Here is a 17,190-nt window from a genome sequence, read left to right as displayed (position 1 = left end):
ACACACACACACACACACACACACACACACACACAAAGAACACGCTCAAGCGAATCTATAGACTGTAATGTTTTAATCACAATTAGCATGCGGAATAATACATGCAACACAGGTAACAGGAAGCTGCAAATTTTACTTATTCCTTTCGTTCACTCATATTCTTTTCCTACAGTTGTGCCGCGAACAATACTTTCTCCGCCCCCATTCCTGGTGTATAACTTGGCGCCCCAGGACGGCCCTCATCCTCTGTATAGCAACACCCCAGAGAACACTGCCCTCCGTGCTGAGTTCCTGCTGGACTACCTCGTGCAGTATCCGATCAGCGCCTCCGACAAGAGAATAGCCCATCCCGGAGGCTTCACCGTCCCTAATTTGGCGAAAAAGAACCTCGTTTTTAAGGCTGACGATGCAGGTAAGTGTTAAGTAGATAGATAGGTATTTAGGTAGATAGGTAAAGTTATGCTGCATGATGAGTGACATTAACAGTGATTATATGAAAACAGCATAACAGCTATTAATTGCTACTATGTAGTGTTTGTTTCTGACCGTGGCGGTGACAAGTAATGTGTACTTGCAGGACGACTCACAATAAACGGAGTAGAGGTGATGTCAGTCAAGACGCTTGCAGATGGCACGGAAGTGTACTTTCTAGCGAACTTACTCTTCGACCACATGGCGAAAGTAGACGCTGCGCTACGAAAGCTGAACAGACAACCGAGCCGCTTTGGTCCTCTCGGACAGCCGCTAGGTGAGGAAGAGCTGTGGAGAGTGTGTGGTGAAGTGTGAGCTGAGTGGAACGTCTCTGTGAGGGTCCGAGTGAGGTAGGGTGGGTAAAGGAAACGGTGAGTGAAGACAGGAAAGGAAAGTTTTTTTTTTTTTTTGGTGAAAAGGTTAGTGGGACGGTTATAAAAGAAATACTTTTGTTATGCAATTAAAAAAGAGTCACTGATATTTCAGCAATTTCAGAAAGGCCAGTGCCAGTAACTGCTGAAGAAGTCCTGCCCATCGCATCTGGAGGATTGCAGCCGGTGCCTCCGATTCCTGGGCTAGTGGCGGAGAGTGAAGCCAGTACGCTCCTCGACCTTTGGCGCCACGCCCTCTGGAGTCAACGAAGTTCTGTCACATACCGAAGGGACCTACCTGGTAGGTGGGGGATGAGGAGGGACCTGCCTGATAGGTGAGGGACGAGGGTGTAGAAAAGACGTATTAGATACAACAGTGACATAAGGGGGGGGGGGGGGTAAAGGAGGGTGCATGCTGCAAGCCTTGTGAGGAGCTACAATGAGCAATACACTTGTACCGCAGGGAAAAGATAGCCCAGTTATTGTACAACATCTTTCTACAGCTCCCAAGACGGTACTCTCTCCTAGTTACCTGAGCGTGACGAATCTGGCACCAAAGGATGGCCCACACCCTCTGTACCACGACGCCCCCGAAAACGAAGCACTCCGCGACGAATTCTTGCTGGATTACCTTGTGCAGAATCCTATCACCACCGCCGACATCCGCAGGGCGCAGCCAGGCAGCCTCATCGTCACCAACCTTGCGGGCCACAGGCTTATCTTTGCCGTCAATGACGCCGGTGAGCAAAGGGCCTAGCAGGCGACTCTGGTCACATTGATTTAATATATCACTCACCGTCACCATAGATTTCCACCTTTCATCATCATAATCATCATTATCATCATCAGCCTGTAGGGATCCCACTCTACAATGGTTAAGGAAGGAACAGCCTGACACCACCACGCAGGCTGGCCTCTATAACGTGAAAGAGGACATAGCTCAAATTGTCTCCATGGTGCCTGGGGTCCTCACACTGATCCTCTCGGCTGTGGCCCATTGTACTAACTCTTCCTTCCACATTTAATCACTGCCAATGCCTGGTTATAGATTTATGGTGCCATATAGTCGGTGGTAGGAAAGAAAGAAGATTCTGTCGATATCAGCATCTATACAACATCCTACCATTTTCATTTTGAAGAGGCAGTATCTTTTGTATCATACTGATAAGAAAGTAGGAAAGTTTCCCCCTCCCACCATTCCTCAAATATTCTCTGAACTGTAACTGAGGCGGGAATTAACACCAGGTGGTACTGATTCTCAGGCATCTTCACCGTTAACGGCGTGCCTGTGGAGGGGATGATGAGCCTGCCTGACGGGACTCAGGTCTACGCCCTCGCCGGCCTGCTCTTTAACCACGCGGCGCGGGTGGATCAAGCCCTCCAGCCACTACTCCGACGCAGTGATTTCCTCCCCATTCCGATAACCGCTAATCCAAGAGTTCCTCCACCGGTCTTTCCACACTACAACCCCGCCTTCCAGCACCTTCACTCCTCTCTTAGATCACGTAGGTATACTCACAATGAAAATAGATAAGAAAATGTACAAAATAACCCAAGATGATATTCTTGCATTCGGATCTTGGGTAATTTTTCTCTGATTAACTTACTCACATCAAGTAATTCGTGTTCCAGGCATTAGGTCGCCTCGGAGGGGGTAGAAGACCTCTTTGTCCTCAACGCTCACAATCCTTCCCTATGAGATGCTGAAAGGACCGCCGCCATCACCACCACCGCCAACGTTCTTCTAGTCACGTGATTCTGCTGAGAGGTGAAGCTGCGGATGGCCACCAAAGCAGGATATGATAATTATAGGGAAGATTCGTTACTTCGCTACACCCTCCCTGTTTCCTGTACAAAACCCTCCCCCCTCGCCTTTGCCGACATCAGTATTGCCAATCCTAAGGCCGTGTACCTGTATCCTGTGTTCCTATCCGTCTGAACCTGCGTCCAGAGCATTTCCTAGGTTCACTCCTGTGTCCGGGTTTAGCAATGCAGGACTTGTCAAAGGCGGAGGTGGAGGCAGCAGCAGCACACATTCCTAAAGGTTCTGAACGTCTGGCCGCAATATTCTGAAGCATCTCATGGCAACTGAAACCAATTCGTCCGAGAAGCTACTGAGGCACTTTCTTTAATCTCCTCTTAATGTACATAGAAGCCACAACTGTCTTACTGCGCACACCACTGAAGGGATTGCTATAGGTATGGGTGCTCGTTTCACTATACGAATATATACGTCTACATACACGATGAGGATGCTAGACGCCCTTGATGGAGGACAGTGTGGGTCTCGCTTGCTTGAGCTGGTGTTGGTGTTGGTGGAGCGCGCCGCTGTCTCACTGACGCTTGTATGAACATGTTTTGCTCCTGATGCATGTTGTGAATGAAACTGTGTGTGTTTGTGGATGACCGTATGACTGTATGAGTGTCAAAGGAGCACCGTGCTGTGACTGAATAATCAAATAAAATTATGATTATTGACTGGTATATGTAATTATTTTAACTTTGATGAACCGTGATGTTGAATCTTGCTGCTTGGAGAGGCCCACTACCACCTGTCACACCAAATTTTTTAGAACTAACAAGGTATTACCGTCATCTTCAAATATTCTCTTGAATCACAAGGTGTCTACTCGTGCTTTCAATGTTACATTTACAAACCATATAGATATATTCTAGAGAGCATGTAGTTTCCCACAGACAAGAATCTGAGAGGAAGGAAGTGTATAGGCATATTTTTTGTATATTTAGATAACCTTACTTTCCTTATGCCATCTTCCTCACTAGTCGGTATTATTGCTGGTAATATTTACTTCTGATACTGTTATGGTTTGAGGGAGCCAGGTGCGCCATTTGGATTGCTGCAGTATAAAGCCATTAATCACAGAGTTTGAAGCCTCGCCATCCAATCACGTTTCGGGTACCGCTTCACTTACCACCACTGTAAGGGTGAGTGTAGTCTCGAGAGGACAAGTGTGTCACGTCGGTTGCTTGAAGCTTAGGAAGAGGACGCCACCATCTGAAACCCCAACAACCAACAGCTCTCCAGTAAGTAACTTGAATTCCTTGATTACCAACATAACCTACAATACTCAGATCAATTAAGAGGTTATACGTGGCGTTAGCTTTGACCTGGAAATGCCCCTGACTGCTTGGAGTGTCTGACTATTACGAGGCAGTTCAGAGTATGTGCCAGCTGCCTTGTCAAAGTGATCGACACTCGTGATCGGCTGCACCAGTGTTTGACCATTTGTATTGTTATTGTTAATGAAGTGAGGCAAACTCGTATTGGACTGCCTTCAAGTACCATATGATATCTTCTTTAAATACCTGTATACTGTTAGCACACACCTCTTCCTCTGGTGATGCGTCCCATTGGTTCGTTGTTCTTTTTGGAAAACTTTTCTGCACATCCTCATTTCCTCTTGTGTGTATGTGTGTGTGTGTGTGTTTATTGTACCATCTTAACGTTGGATTTCCCCCTTTTTTAAATAAGTACGGTTCCAGTCAAGGGCAATAATTGGTGAAAAAAAAAAAAAGAGCCAATGAAAAGCGTCGGAATCCAAAGAGGAAATGTACAAAGGAAAGCCACAAATCACCTTGAAAAGTGACTGAACTTCATAACATATCTACACCTGCCCTTTTCCTACTGTTACACATCCTGACCTAATCACTATGTAACCTCTTTCAGTCTTTCCTCCAACTTGGGCAATCATACCTTCTTTTATTTTTTCGTTACCGCATTAACTCCAAACCCTAACCTGCATATCGTGGATGAGTGAAAGGCCTGAGTAATGACTATATTACATCCTTTATTAGCAAGTCTTGATCCACGGGGGGAAAATATAACTTTACTTAGAACAAAAATATTCACAACACTGTGGAGAGGAACTAAAGTGAAGGAGCAGTAGTAGTAGTAGAAGGAGTAGTAGTAGTAGTAGTAGTAGTAATAGTAGTAGTAGACATAAATAGTAGTAGTAAAGGTACATACCCTGCTATGAGAAATGTGAGAGAGTCAACTCCATCCTTGGCCTGAGTGAGTGTTGCAGGTGGTACAGAAGGTGAGAGGGGAGAGGTGGAGTGCTGGAGGAGGGATGGAGGAATGGAGGATGGGGGAGAGGAGCATGTCTGTCTGTCTGTCTGTCTGTGGTTATACTGTACAGCAATAATACGTACGTACATTGATCTTGGATGAGAATCGTTTTTACAGATAATGACGATGAGGATAATAATAATAATTGTAATAATAGTAATAATAGCTATTTGCATGACGAGAAAGTTATCAGCAGGTGCAGAAGCCCTCGTGGTGTGCTGGAACAGGCCATCAGTCAGAGAGAGAGAGAGAGAGAGAGAGAGAGAGAGAGAGAGAGAGAGAGAGAGAGAGAGAGCCAAGGTGCAGCTGATGGCCTGGCGAAGATCAGGCGATGGAAGTCACCCGAGGAAGCTGAGCCACCTTCCAGTCACCGAGAGGAATGATGAAACACAACTGAATCTCTGTGGCGAGCGATGGACGTCTCGCGGCGATGATGCAAGTCCTTCCACGGTGCCAGAGGTGTTAGTAAGCTGTAGTCAAGGTCACGGGACACACCGAACCTGAACGCACTCGACATTAGACTGCCAACGTACTGTGAAATCGTAATGTAGCAGCGGAGCGTGTATATTATGCTCTACAAAGCGTCAGTTTGATCTTTCTACTGAAGAGCGTCACTGGGTGTAAGGAACGGTCAGCCATGTCCCTCGAAAGTGTGCTGACCATAGGACTGACTACTTTGTGTGTGTGTGTGTGTGTGTGTGTGTGTGTGTGTGTGTGTGTGTGTGTGTGTGTGTGTGTGTGTGTGTGTACCTTACTGCCGCCTGGAGTGCTTGGCGAGTCTCCCGTTCTGTCTCCTTGCTACAGTACTCACCTCGCGGCATTGAGGTCACCTGCAAGCCAAACACCACCGCCACACCACGCCTCGCTCCACCTGGGCACGCTTCACCTGCACACTCGGGTACATCGTCTCTGATCCTCGACAAATGAAGTCCATAATAATATTTTCTCGTTCCACATATGCTCATCATTTTCCTTCCCTCTGAGATCCCGACTGTCGACTGCAGACTTTAGGCACACAGGCCGTGACCGCTGGCATTCACAAGTCGCTTTCCGCCGGATACTCCTGTATTATCTCCTTGGCGGCTCACTCGTAATCCAGATCTGTCACGTCTCTTGCCAGGTACATCTCCAGGCCTGGGATGAAGACGATTCTGCTCACAGCCTGCCACGGGGGAGAAGCAGTGAGCGATGATGGAGGGAAAGTGAGGGTATTGGTGCTGCCTTATGGTAACAGGTGTAAAGATGATAGTGAAATGGTGCAGGGAAGGCTGTAGTGAAGCATGCTTAGTAGTTAGTATAGTTATACGTATTAATTTTAGTTATGTCGCTATTGTTGTCATTGTTCCTTTTACTACTACTACTACTACTACTACAACTACTACTACTAATAATAATAATGATAATGATAATGCGAATATAACGCCACCAAATTAAGAACAAGAATAATCAAAACGCAAAGGATGATCAAAATGGGATGAAGACGAGAGAAATAGATGAGCATGAACGATACTCTACGAATAACAGGTCTAAATTCTAGTACTGTATATCGCCCCACCAACCACTTACTTGTTATTGCGAGCGCCTCCTGATTGACTGAGAAGGAAAATTTTTGGTTTGTTATTACCGTGCTTATGTCTTGTCCAGAATTTCGTCACTCTTTCTCTCTCTCTCTCTCTCTCTCTCTCTCTCTCTCTCTCTCTCTCTCTGAAGGCATAAACGTCACTACTACGCAGTCACATGCACAGATACCACCATCACCATCCACATTACCACCATCATTGCTACCACGCCTCAAACACATCACTACCACACTCCCCGCCACACACTTCCAGGCCACTCACCTCATAGCAGATTATGAGAAAAAACAGGAGAGGATGATTGCCGTTAGGAAAGCCCCCATTTGCGTCCGGCGTTCTGCGGGGGTGAGGGTGGGCGCCGCGGAGTCCTGTGCTGATGCTGAAGACTCTGGAGGCAAGATGGGATATCAGTACATGTGCTGTTCACCGCCCTTCACTACCGTCATCATCTTCATCTTTAGTCATCATTTTCAGGGCAAACATTACGGACCCCCTGAAAAACTTCTGCGCCCCACCTCCACTACTTTCAAAGGGCTCTAATTGAAACTACACGTTTTTTTTTTTTTTAGGGTGTTTTTAGTTTTAATCCCTGCTTAACAAGATTTCTACATTATGAATAGGGGAAACACTCTTGAGAACCCGGCTAATCATCTCTGTGGCCTTTGAAAATAGTCGTGGTGAGAGAGCAAAGCGTTTCTGAATACGGGTCTTCGCCTCCACCAAGATTCTTTTCTCATTAACGTCTCCATCCCTTATACACAGTGTCCCCATACCAGTCATGTCTGTGTCCCTCCTTAGTAGCAAGGAAACCATGAGGCCCAAAGCTTGCAAGTTACTTTATAGAGAGCAAATAGTATGTTATCAGCAGCAGCCATGGTAGTAGCAGCGGCATGCAATAGTATTTGTTGTCTGTGCTGGTAAGCTGATGCTCTGCAGTACATCCTTCTCCATTCACTCCATCAAGGACAGAGATTGAGAGAGAGAAAGAGAAAGAGAGAAGAAAAAGAAGAAGAAGAAGAAAAAGAAGAAGAAGAAGAAAAGAAAGAAAGAAAGAAAAAAGAATGGAAGGAAGTTCAATAGAACAGAGAGGAGATGCAACATTTCTGTGGGGTCAGTCGCTACCTGCCGTTGCTACCCCGTCGTGGATGACCTGTGGCTCCTGCAGCGTTGGTTTAGCGCCTTCGCCATCCGTGGTTCCGAATGGTGCGGCGTCCTTGATGGGAGTCACCTGAGAGGACTCCTCTTCCTCGTCTGTCTCTGAAACCACGTCTTGGGATTGGTGGCTGGGTGGGTGGGGGTGTTGATCCCCCGTAGGCTTGTCGCCCTCGGGGGAGATGTTGCCGGCTAAGGGAGGGAGGGAAGTCGTGCCAGATGCAGGAGTGCAGCAACACTCCCGGCCTAGCCAGGCGCGGAAAGCCACAGGACCTCTCACGGCCCACCGCCTGAGCGTCTTGCTTTCCGGCCTTTGTTGCACTCAAAAGCTCTAAGTTCATTCCAAAGCGAGAACATTCCTCGCTGTCTCCGCTACTCTTTGTCTACGCATGTTAGTTTATTTTATGATGGATCCACTTTTAGTTCCTTTCCTAGGAAGGCGACCAAAGCGGAACCTCCATCCAGAGCCTCCGTGAGGCTTGATTAATGAGTCCACGGGCGTGGCCAGGCCGGGCAGCGTTAGGATTGTTGTGATTGTCAATTGTATTAGAAATCATAAGCCTTAATTTTGAGTAAATTAACATTACCGGTTAAGCCTGACAGCACGGCGGCTGCTGCAGGACGCCTCATGCAGCGACGGGCCGTTTGGGACTGGCGGCGCCGCGACAACTTGTGACAACTGAGCCAGCGTGAGGGTGGGGGGAGGATGTGCATGCACACACACACACACGCACATACACACGTGCGCACACAAACACACACACACAGACACACACACGGCTGGCTCGTTTGCAAATTTGTCGCGAGCACGACAACCCCACACGCCTTCACTCCAGGCCCCGCAGGAACGGCGCCTGGACGACTTCCACCATATCAGTGACACACAGCTTTCGTGATCATCCTCCTCCCATTCAAAGGAGGCCTTGATCAAGAGATTATCTTATTGTTCCCAGAGAAAGGCACCAATTTACACCACTCGTAGAATAATATGCCTCCTTCAGGCGTTTTAACAACCTTAACTAAGTGTTGATAATCGCTGTGTCACCAGTATGGCGAGGCTCCTAATTCGTTATCATTCACAGCCATCCATACTTACCTTCCTGCAGCGTGGAAAAGGCAAAGGTCTCGTTAACGTCACTCTCCCCGAACTCATTGGTGGCGGTGACCTGCACGTGGTAGGTGGCGCCGGGCTGCAGGTTGTCGAAGGTGTGGCTGCTGGAGTGCAGGCTGGAGGAGGAGGACGTGCCGGGCACCATCAGGTTCACCCACTGGTCCTCAGGGTCGCTCTCCTGTGTAAGGGCAGAGGTTGTCACTTGTGTCCAACTGCGTGTGTGTCAGCGTTCACCGATGTGTGTGTGTATGTGTGTGTGTGTGTGTGTGTGTGTGTGTGTATGAGAGAGAGAGAGAGAGAGAGAGAGAGAGAGAGAGAGAGAGAGAGAGAGGGGGAATTTATCTGAATTGGCTAAAAAAAAATATATTAACAGCTGGGAATCAGTAAACCAAAGCGATAGGTGACAAAGTCGTAGTAAATGTTTAGTTTACCCTTACTATCCTCAATATAATAAAGAAAATGTAAAGAAAATGTAAACAATGGTAGACTCATCCAACATAGATTCGTATTCTTAAACACTTCATTTCACTAATTTTACCAGGCTCTAGTAAACTTTATTGAAGTTTTCAAGAGTATTTTCGTGAGTCTAGGGATATTTTAACAAGAATTATGCCTCAACAAAGGAAAAGAGTAGTAGAAACTTGATGAAAACTCGACAAAATTTCTGTAGCTTTTGAAAACGGTAAAAATGGAACATCAACGCGTTTACAAGCCATAGTACCCACACGCTACCAAGCCGCTGTTTCTTCTGCAGCCAACACTCACGTTGCCGTAGGAGATGGTGTAGGTGAGCACTGGCGCGTAGCTCTCCACGTCCCAGACTAGAGTGTAAGTGGTGTTCTCCTCTCCTTGGGGCGAACTGAAGTACCTGCAGGAAGAGGGATGGGTAGAAAGAGGCATTGATTGAGAGAGAGAGAGAGAGAGAGAGAGAGAGAGAGAGAGAGAGAGAGAGAGAGAGAGAGAGAGAGCATAATGTTTTCTTTCTTTTGAATTCCCAATGTCTACAGTTTTACGCAATCTTGAACTTCGTTCTCCTCCTCTTCCTCCTCCTCCTCCTCCTCCTCCTGCGTGAAGCTCACCTGACAGGCTTGGGGCGGCCCGTGAGGTGTATCACTGCCGAGGAGTTGCCCATGTAGTTGGTGGCGTTGCAGGTGTACACGCCGAAGTCCTCCAGGGTCACCATGTCGAACTGTAGTGAGTACCTGCGGGTGGTGGAGGCAGTGAGAGACAGGTCAATATTCTTCAACATTTGGGTGTCTTGTCTCAAATACTTTCAGGAGGCTGTAGTGAAAGTTGGTGGAGTTTTTAAGAGTGTTTTCACGCTTTTCATACTACTACTACTACTACTACTACTACTACACACACACCCACACACACATACAATATTACCTCCTCCTGGCGTCCACCTTCTTCGGCAGTCTGAGAGGGTCCACGGGGATGTCTCCTTTTCGGTACCAGTTGACCCTTGCCATGGGCTCAGCCTCCACGAAGCAGGCCAGTGTGGCGCCGTAGGAGATCCCCGTGATCACCTCCTCCTCCTCTGCCCTCACTCTCGGCGGGACTGTAAAGATGAATGATTTGGAATGGGCAGAAGAAGCGATAGAAGGTATATAGATTTTTTAAATAATGCGTGTGATAAGTTATAGACATTAATCTCTCTCTCTCTCTCTCTCTCTCTCTCTCTCTCTCTCTCTCTCTCTCTCTCTCTCAAGTGTTGTGGTGTGAATGGTAAACAGAAAGTGAAGAGCATTGAGTGGTGTAGTTAGTCTGGAGTGTTGTCTTTGGAACGGCATTCACTAACATGTCCCCTCTCAGTATCTGGCTCCTCTGTCGCCTTCTTCCTCTTTTTTTTCTCTCTTATTATCCAAAAAATATGCATAATTCTATTTGTTTCTTCAATATGTTTATTTTCAAACAGCAGCAGGAGGAACACTCACACATAACCTGTAGCGTGATGACAGCCTTGGCGGTGGTTGGGGCGCCGTTGTCCGCAGTGCACGTGTACATTCCGTTGTCCTCAGGCTGGGCGTTGGTCACCACCAGCCTGTTACCGGAGGGGACGCGCGTCAGCTTCCTCCCCTGCGAGACATGGAGACTTGCTATCAGCCACTCACACCGCTAGACAAACAGTGGTAGTAGTGGTAGTAGTAGTAGCAGCACCAGTAGTAGTAGTAATAGCGGTAATATAAGTAGCCAGTATATGCGTGACATTTAATACCAAACTTTCACTATCGTAGCACTTTTGAAATTAGTAATCATGAGCCATTAAACAAAAGCAAAAGTATTGTACACACAAGCCCCATGTCATGTGTGCTTTACTGCTGAGTGGATGGGCACACGCGAGATGAGGCAGTGGTAGAGAGTTTTACACGCGCACGCACCTTGAGGTTCCAGGTGATGGAAGGGCGAGGGTTTCCGTAGGGGTGGCAGGCGATGGTGACGGAGCTCCCCATCTTGACAGTGACCACGCTGCGGTTGTGTGCCGGGAACACGGTGGGCGGCACTGCACCAGTCCAGGGAAGAAAGAAAGTTGTGGAGGGCAGACTGATTAATTCATTGACTGCTAAGGCTTCTCATCATATCAAAACTACCTTGTGCAAAGTTACATTATAATTTAGCAAGATAACACTCGTGAGTTGATCGAGTATTAATGAAAGTTTTTTTTTTTTTTCTTTTCACCGGATCTTGTTCAATTTTGGCTTAGTGAAATTTGATACAGCTCCTGAAATGAAATGATAAGTGCCATTAGCAGCCAAAGTGGATGAGTGATTTTTATGAAGATATGAATTACAAAATTTACACCAATCACTTCCATTTCATGCTAAAGAAATTGGAGAGCATCTGTCATGAATAGTGAACCTGTGACGCAATGGATGCAGGAAAGAAATATGAGGATGGAGAAGGGAAACACACACACACACACACACACACACGCACACACACACACACACACCCTCCGGACAAACCTCTGACATCCAGCGTGTGGTTGAGGGTGCGTGGCGGCTTTGTAGAAACCTCACATGTATAGGTACCCGCGTCTCCCGCTTGGGCGTCCCGTAGGTTGAGTGCCGTCCCCTCCAGGCTGAGGCGGCTGTCACGCGTCGTCATTTCCTGGGAGAGAATATGTAGTATAGAGGACACAAGAACACAACCAATGGGAGTAGTTCCATACATTACATCACGTCACCTTATTAAGAAAAAAACGTGGCTTTGTTCTTCCCCTGCGCCTTTCAGGAAGCACTGCCAGACGATGAAGTCAAATTCCGAAAGATTTTTTACTTAACGGTTATGAGAGAGAGAGAGAGAGAGAGAGAGAGTGTGTGTGTGTGTGTGTGTGTGTGTGTGTGTGTGTGTGTGTGTTTTGCGGGTGAGAATCTCTTTTCATCAGTTTACCCTACAATGGGCTCATCGTTTTCTCTTACATTATAAATTTCAAAGGTGACAGCTTTGATCATATTAGTAGAGACACCATAGTTAAATACGTTGATTAATGTTAGGTGAATTATTACTCTGGATTTTAAAATAAAGAAAATATTATCATCTATATTTTGTACATTCGAACGTACTCGTACAAATTCGAACGGCCATTGTTGTTGTTGATGTGGTGTGTACCGTGAGTCGCCGCGCTGTGTGTAAGAAGCTATCATGTGTGTGTGTGTGTGTGTGTGTGTTCTCCACATTCACTACCCTCAACGATTAGACGGGCACGAAGAAGGAGTGCACCACTATGAAGTATACATTTTTATAAAGACAATTTTCTTCTATATACTTTCCGTCGCAAATTATTCCATTAATATTACTGCTGCTGATAACATTTACCCCAGCTCTCTCTCCTGAGACCAGCAAACTGGGAAAAAAACCCGGTAGTGGGGAGGGCTATGGAGATCAGGGAAATTGCAGGGTAGAAGCAAATACTTTACTGATGATATTTGTATACATTAAGCGCATTTGTTAGATATTTACATAGGGAATATCTTTTCTCTATCTTTTCTCCCCAATAAATTCTGCGTGTTGCCATGTTATAAAGAATAATGCATTGAAATGCATTCATATTACATTTATTAATATTAGATACTTTATTAGTAGTACTGATTACTACTGATTGATGCTCTTTTATTTTCCTGTGTGGTTTCCTTGCGAGGCTACACACTCTTTGACATGCGCAATAAATTCATTGACCGCACTTATTAAAAGCGATCGAGTCTGGCAACACTGTTTCACATATTCATCATAGGGGTTTCTAACTTTAGTAACCTGATTCTCGATGTTCTTTTGTTTATTGAGGCGGTTGTAGTTGATTACTTTTGGTCCCAGTAGGATCAGGCTCTCGGTATTCACCAGCGTGGTGGTTTGCTCTGGATGTGAAGACAACTATTTTAAGCGTATAGTGCATTATTTTTCAAAATAATGATACTAGTCGCGAGCTCTTAAGAGCACACGTTGTTCTTATGACTGGTGTTGAGTGCCCGACTTGCTGCCGGCAGTGTTTCTTCAGTAGTGGACGTGTGTGTCATTGCACCAACAGCCACGTGCTCCAAAGAAAAGAAAACGGCGCTACTCTACGTTCAGTGTCTCCGATTTTAATGGCACTTTTTTTTAGACAGTGCATACATTCCGCCTTGGAAGATGAAGCTTCAGACGACGAGTAAGCTAGACACGCATGTTTTAAATGGGATTAGGTTAGGTTTAGTTAAGTTTTGTCAAGTTAGGTTAAGTTTAGTTAAGTTAGGATAAGTTTAGGCTAGGTTTGGTTAGGTTAGGTCAGGTTAGGTTTAGTTAGGTTAGCTTTAGTTAGGAATGTATCAATCGTCGTATTTTGATACCTATGAAACGAAAAAAGCGCTCTGAAAAAAAAAAAAAATTCCTTGTAATTAGAGAAATTTCTACAGGATTTCCCATAACAGGAATTTTTTGTTAAGGCTTTGCGACAGTCATGTTTGCCTATTTCGTGTTCTAGGCATCAAAATACAACAACTGATGCATTTCTTATTACTTAATTTCAGACTGTGCATGTTTTCAAAATTTATTTCACTTTTCGTCCATTTCACTCGTTATTGCTGTACTTTTTTTTTTTTTTTTTTACACAAAGAAGCTTATTGTTTATTGGTCTTTACCCTTTCCAGTTATAATCGGACAGTGTTAAGGAATGCGGTGGTGATCAAGGCTGTGCAGAAGAGGGAAGCTGTGTGATAGGTTATTTTCATTATTGTGCATGTGATGATACTATATGCTGTTAATATTGTAAAAATTAATGAATTATAACGCGATTTGGTTCATGAACAAAAGAATTTATTGCCGCAGGTGATTCTTGCACAGTTTTACTAATTTTTTTTTTTCTTTTTTTTCGTACATTAACCAGTGTTGATCACAGGTGTGGACAATAGACAAGGTTAAGATTTACGCTGGATTTGATAACATTTGCCCTGGAGTGTAGAGGATATGAAAATGTAAAACGTACTGTCATTTTTAGATGGTTTCTAAGGCAGTATCGTAAGTTTCTCAAAATTCCACTTACTTTTACAGGTCCTATCTCTCTCTCTCTCTCTCTATCTATCTCATTGGAAGAATCAACACCTTACACTGACTCACTTTTAGATCAACATGCACTCAAGGCTTCAAACATAATAAGGGGCCAAGGTTGTGTGTGTGTGTGTGTGTGTGTGTGTGTGTGTGTGTGTGTGTGTGTGTGTGTGTGTGTGTGTGAAGGTGATTCACGTCAACACTCACCTGCTCAAGCCTTTCCCCATGTTTCTCCAGCAGGATCCACAAGATTTCATTGCCGTGTCGCCATATCAGATTGTACTCTCCTGCAGGGCCAGAAGGAAGGGGGAGGGTTTTATTATTATTATTATTATTATTATTATTATTATTATTGTTATTATTATTATTATTATTATTATTATTATTATTATTATTATTATTATTATTATTATTATCATCATCATGGTGTTTTTTACATTGCTGTAGTTTTCTTTTCTTTATTTAGATCGAAAAAAAATATTACCAGTCTCCGAAGGAAATGAAGAAGGAAAAAATGCGCTGGTGAAAATGAAAATTACTAACAACGGGAAGAAAAAACATAATATGGGCATAACAAATTTCATATGAATTAGTGAAGTATTATGTTTTATTATGAAAATTTTGTTTACAGTGCATGAATGTATCTTTACGAGTACACCAGCTCCGTCATCACAGTCTGAATATTTCCTCAGTTAGGCAGGAAATAATAATCATAAAAATGACTTGAGTGTAGGTAGTAATTTGAAGTATTATTAATTACGACTCTTTTTGCATCAATGAAAGAAAGTGGCGGGAAGGCAAAACATCTGTGTACTAACAAGAGTGCAAGCACGTGGCAGGATGTTAGATGAGGCTTGGGGGGGGACGGGTGGTGTCTGGGTGGGGGTGGGAGAAATAATGGCGGTGCGGGGGCAGGAGGGGAGGGATGTAAGGACTGTAGTGGGCGTAGAGGAGACGCACCCTTGCACTACCCCTCACTCTTCACTGCCGGCCATGTTCTCGGTAGTGTGAGTAAGGCAGGCAGCCCCTGACCCATATCTTGTTCACTGAGTCACGTGGGGCTGTGTTAACGTCGGCAGAAGGTTTAGTAAACACACACACACACACGCACACACAACGTTAAGAGAACAGAGGAGGAGGAGGAGGAGGAGATAAGGACGTGCATTTTTTCTACTCGTTTCTTTTCTTCCAAATGGAGAAATAGATCAATAAAATTAGCAGAGGAAGTCCGGAGTAGGTAAACGTTATATGCAAATTTAAATAAAGTATAATGATTTGGTATTAAAAGAACACACACACACACACACACACACACACACACACACACACACACACACACACACACACACACACACACACACACACACACACACACACACAGTTTCGAAATTAACATAGACATACATACATACCCAAGTTAGTGACGACACAGGGAAGCTCAACCTGGTCACCCTCGTCGATCATGAGCTGCTGTGCGTGCGATGTGATGACGGGCTGGGCGTGTGGGGGGGTTGAGGGTGTCGTAGTAGTAGTCATTGTCAGAGTTCCACGGGGACCCGCCTTGCGCCACGCCCAGCACGTTGCCTGAGGATAGAAATGAATGGAATTTATTGATCCGTTTAGACTTTACAAATAGCGAAATATATCAGTCGAATACCATTTACAAATATCAAAATATATCAGTCGAATAACAGATTAACTTCATTTACACCTTAACCAAGTGATTAACAGAAAAAATCCAAATGCAATATGGGTAACCAGTAACCAGATACAATTTTCAGCTTATCGAAACATACCCAAATTGATCTAATAAGCAGTGACAAATTCTATCCGTCCCTCTTCTCTTGACTATAATGAGACACGTGTATAGCCAAGTCATGTACGATAGACTATATGTTCAGTTATCTGTTTGGTGATATGGCTTTTGATATACATAGATAACACTGATTCCAAGACTTAGGCCCGTATTCAGAGACGCCTTGCTCTCTCACCACAATTTTCCAAGGCCACAGAGATGACTAGCTGGGTTATCACGAGTGTTTCTCCCGTTAATAATGTAAATATCACGTTAATCTGCCACTGGAATCATAGAAACTTAAAAAAAAAGTGTCACTTCAACTAGAACCTTTGGAAAGTAGTAGGCGTGCGGCGCGAAAGTGTTCAGAATATAGGCCTTGATTCACTAACGAAGGTGCGAAACGGCAAGATAATTTCGTGAATTAGTCGCCGCTAGATGGCCTTACCCGTTGGGATGCTTTAAACAAGAATGTTGTCACGTTGCTGCTCTGCTCTATCGTGGATGTGATGTGGAGCTGTTGGAAATTACGAAATAACGACTTGATGGCTACAGTGTGTTGAATGAGTCTGCTATCATGCCTTGTCTCCTTAAGTGTTGCTTCAGACTTTTATTGAGGTGGAAAGAAATGTTTGCGTGCGATGGTGGGAGGCAGATCATGGATTGGTATTGCTTTATTTCATCTTATTTCTTTATTCATTTACATTTTTTCCAAGCTTGATAGAAGGGTCAGGTGCAAGTTTGGCGCATAATTTCTAAAGACAACAGTGACAAGCAAAGAAGTGGCCGCTTAGTCCAAACCTTTCAGTGCTTTTAGCTTCATATTTGCTCAGTAAAACCCTCCACAATTATATAGATGAAGTAACGAGTTCCAGTCCGTCACAGTAGCAGTTAATAAGGTTAAACACTAAACAATAACTACAAATAACAACACTATTCCCCTCTGGCTTCATAGAATCAGTGAGTGGCTCGTATTGAAGGTTCGAATCCTGGGAGTGGATCACGTTAATTTGATTCTTGGAGCGGAGAAGAGGAAGTGAGTTGGATGATGTGAGAGAGAGAGAGAGAGAGAGAGAGAGAGAGAGAGAGAGAGAGAGAGAGAG

At 44.8% G+C, this 17,190-nt stretch overlaps 3 protein-coding genes across 10 annotated transcripts in view; 2 read left to right on the top strand and 1 right to left on the bottom strand.

Annotated features, from left to right (window-relative positions):
* Positions 1-3,320, top strand: part of LOC135111172 (protein AHNAK2-like) — a 39,293-nt gene extending 35,973 nt beyond the window's left edge. Inside the window, exons 10-15 of one of the 2 annotated variants that reach the window (XM_064024232.1) lie at positions 173-412; positions 578-748; positions 967-1,143; positions 1,346-1,582; positions 2,105-2,347; positions 2,475-3,320. In XM_064024232.1, the coding sequence (XP_063880302.1) occupies positions 173-412; positions 578-748; positions 967-1,143; positions 1,346-1,582; positions 2,105-2,347; positions 2,475-2,500 (1,094 nt within the window). In that variant the 3' untranslated portion in view covers positions 2,501-3,320. Of the gene's footprint in view, positions 1-172; positions 413-577; positions 749-957; positions 1,144-1,345; positions 1,583-2,104; positions 2,348-2,474 lie in introns of both variants that reach the window. The other variant, XM_064024231.1, reaches the window with a different exon arrangement.
* Positions 3,321-4,633: 1,313 nt separating this feature from the next.
* LOC135111166 (protein amalgam-like) overlaps positions 4,634-17,190 on the bottom strand; it is a 61,712-nt gene continuing 49,155 nt past the window's right edge. For 2 of the 6 annotated variants that reach the window (XM_064024212.1, XM_064024211.1), the window contains 12 exons: positions 15,705-15,876; positions 14,500-14,579; positions 11,739-11,883; positions 11,154-11,275; positions 10,710-10,890; positions 10,162-10,333; positions 9,852-9,974; positions 9,538-9,640; positions 8,758-8,950; positions 7,632-7,853; positions 6,774-6,897; positions 4,634-6,094 (listed from right to left, as the gene is read on the bottom strand). In XM_064024212.1, coding sequence (XP_063880282.1) covers positions 6,785-6,897; positions 7,632-7,853; positions 8,758-8,950; positions 9,538-9,640; positions 9,852-9,974; positions 10,162-10,333; positions 10,710-10,890; positions 11,154-11,275; positions 11,739-11,883; positions 14,500-14,579; positions 15,705-15,828 — 1,578 coding nt within the window. In that variant the 5' untranslated portion in view covers positions 15,829-15,876 and the 3' untranslated portion in view covers positions 4,634-6,094; positions 6,774-6,784. The remainder of the gene's footprint in view (positions 6,095-6,773; positions 6,898-7,631; positions 7,854-8,757; positions 8,951-9,537; positions 9,641-9,851; positions 9,975-10,161; positions 10,334-10,709; positions 10,891-11,153; positions 11,276-11,738; positions 11,884-14,499; positions 14,580-15,704; positions 15,877-17,190) is intronic. The other 4 variants (XM_064024215.1, XM_064024214.1, XM_064024213.1 and 1 more) reach the window with 4 other exon arrangements.
* The window catches only part of LOC135111167 (beta-1,3-galactosyltransferase 5-like), a 77,744-nt gene continuing 73,642 nt past the window's right edge, over positions 13,089-17,190 (top strand). For both annotated transcript variants that reach the window (XM_064024220.1, XM_064024219.1), the window contains exon 1: positions 13,089-13,417. The gene's annotated coding sequence lies outside the window, so the exon portion shown is untranslated. The remainder of the gene's footprint in view (positions 13,418-17,190) is intronic.

Source organism: Scylla paramamosain, chromosome 21, assembly GCF_035594125.1.
Source record: "Scylla paramamosain isolate STU-SP2022 chromosome 21, ASM3559412v1, whole genome shotgun sequence".
NCBI classification, from domain to species: Eukaryota; Metazoa; Arthropoda; class Malacostraca; order Decapoda; family Portunidae; genus Scylla; species Scylla paramamosain.
This window is presented reverse-complemented; position numbering and strand designations above follow the sequence as displayed.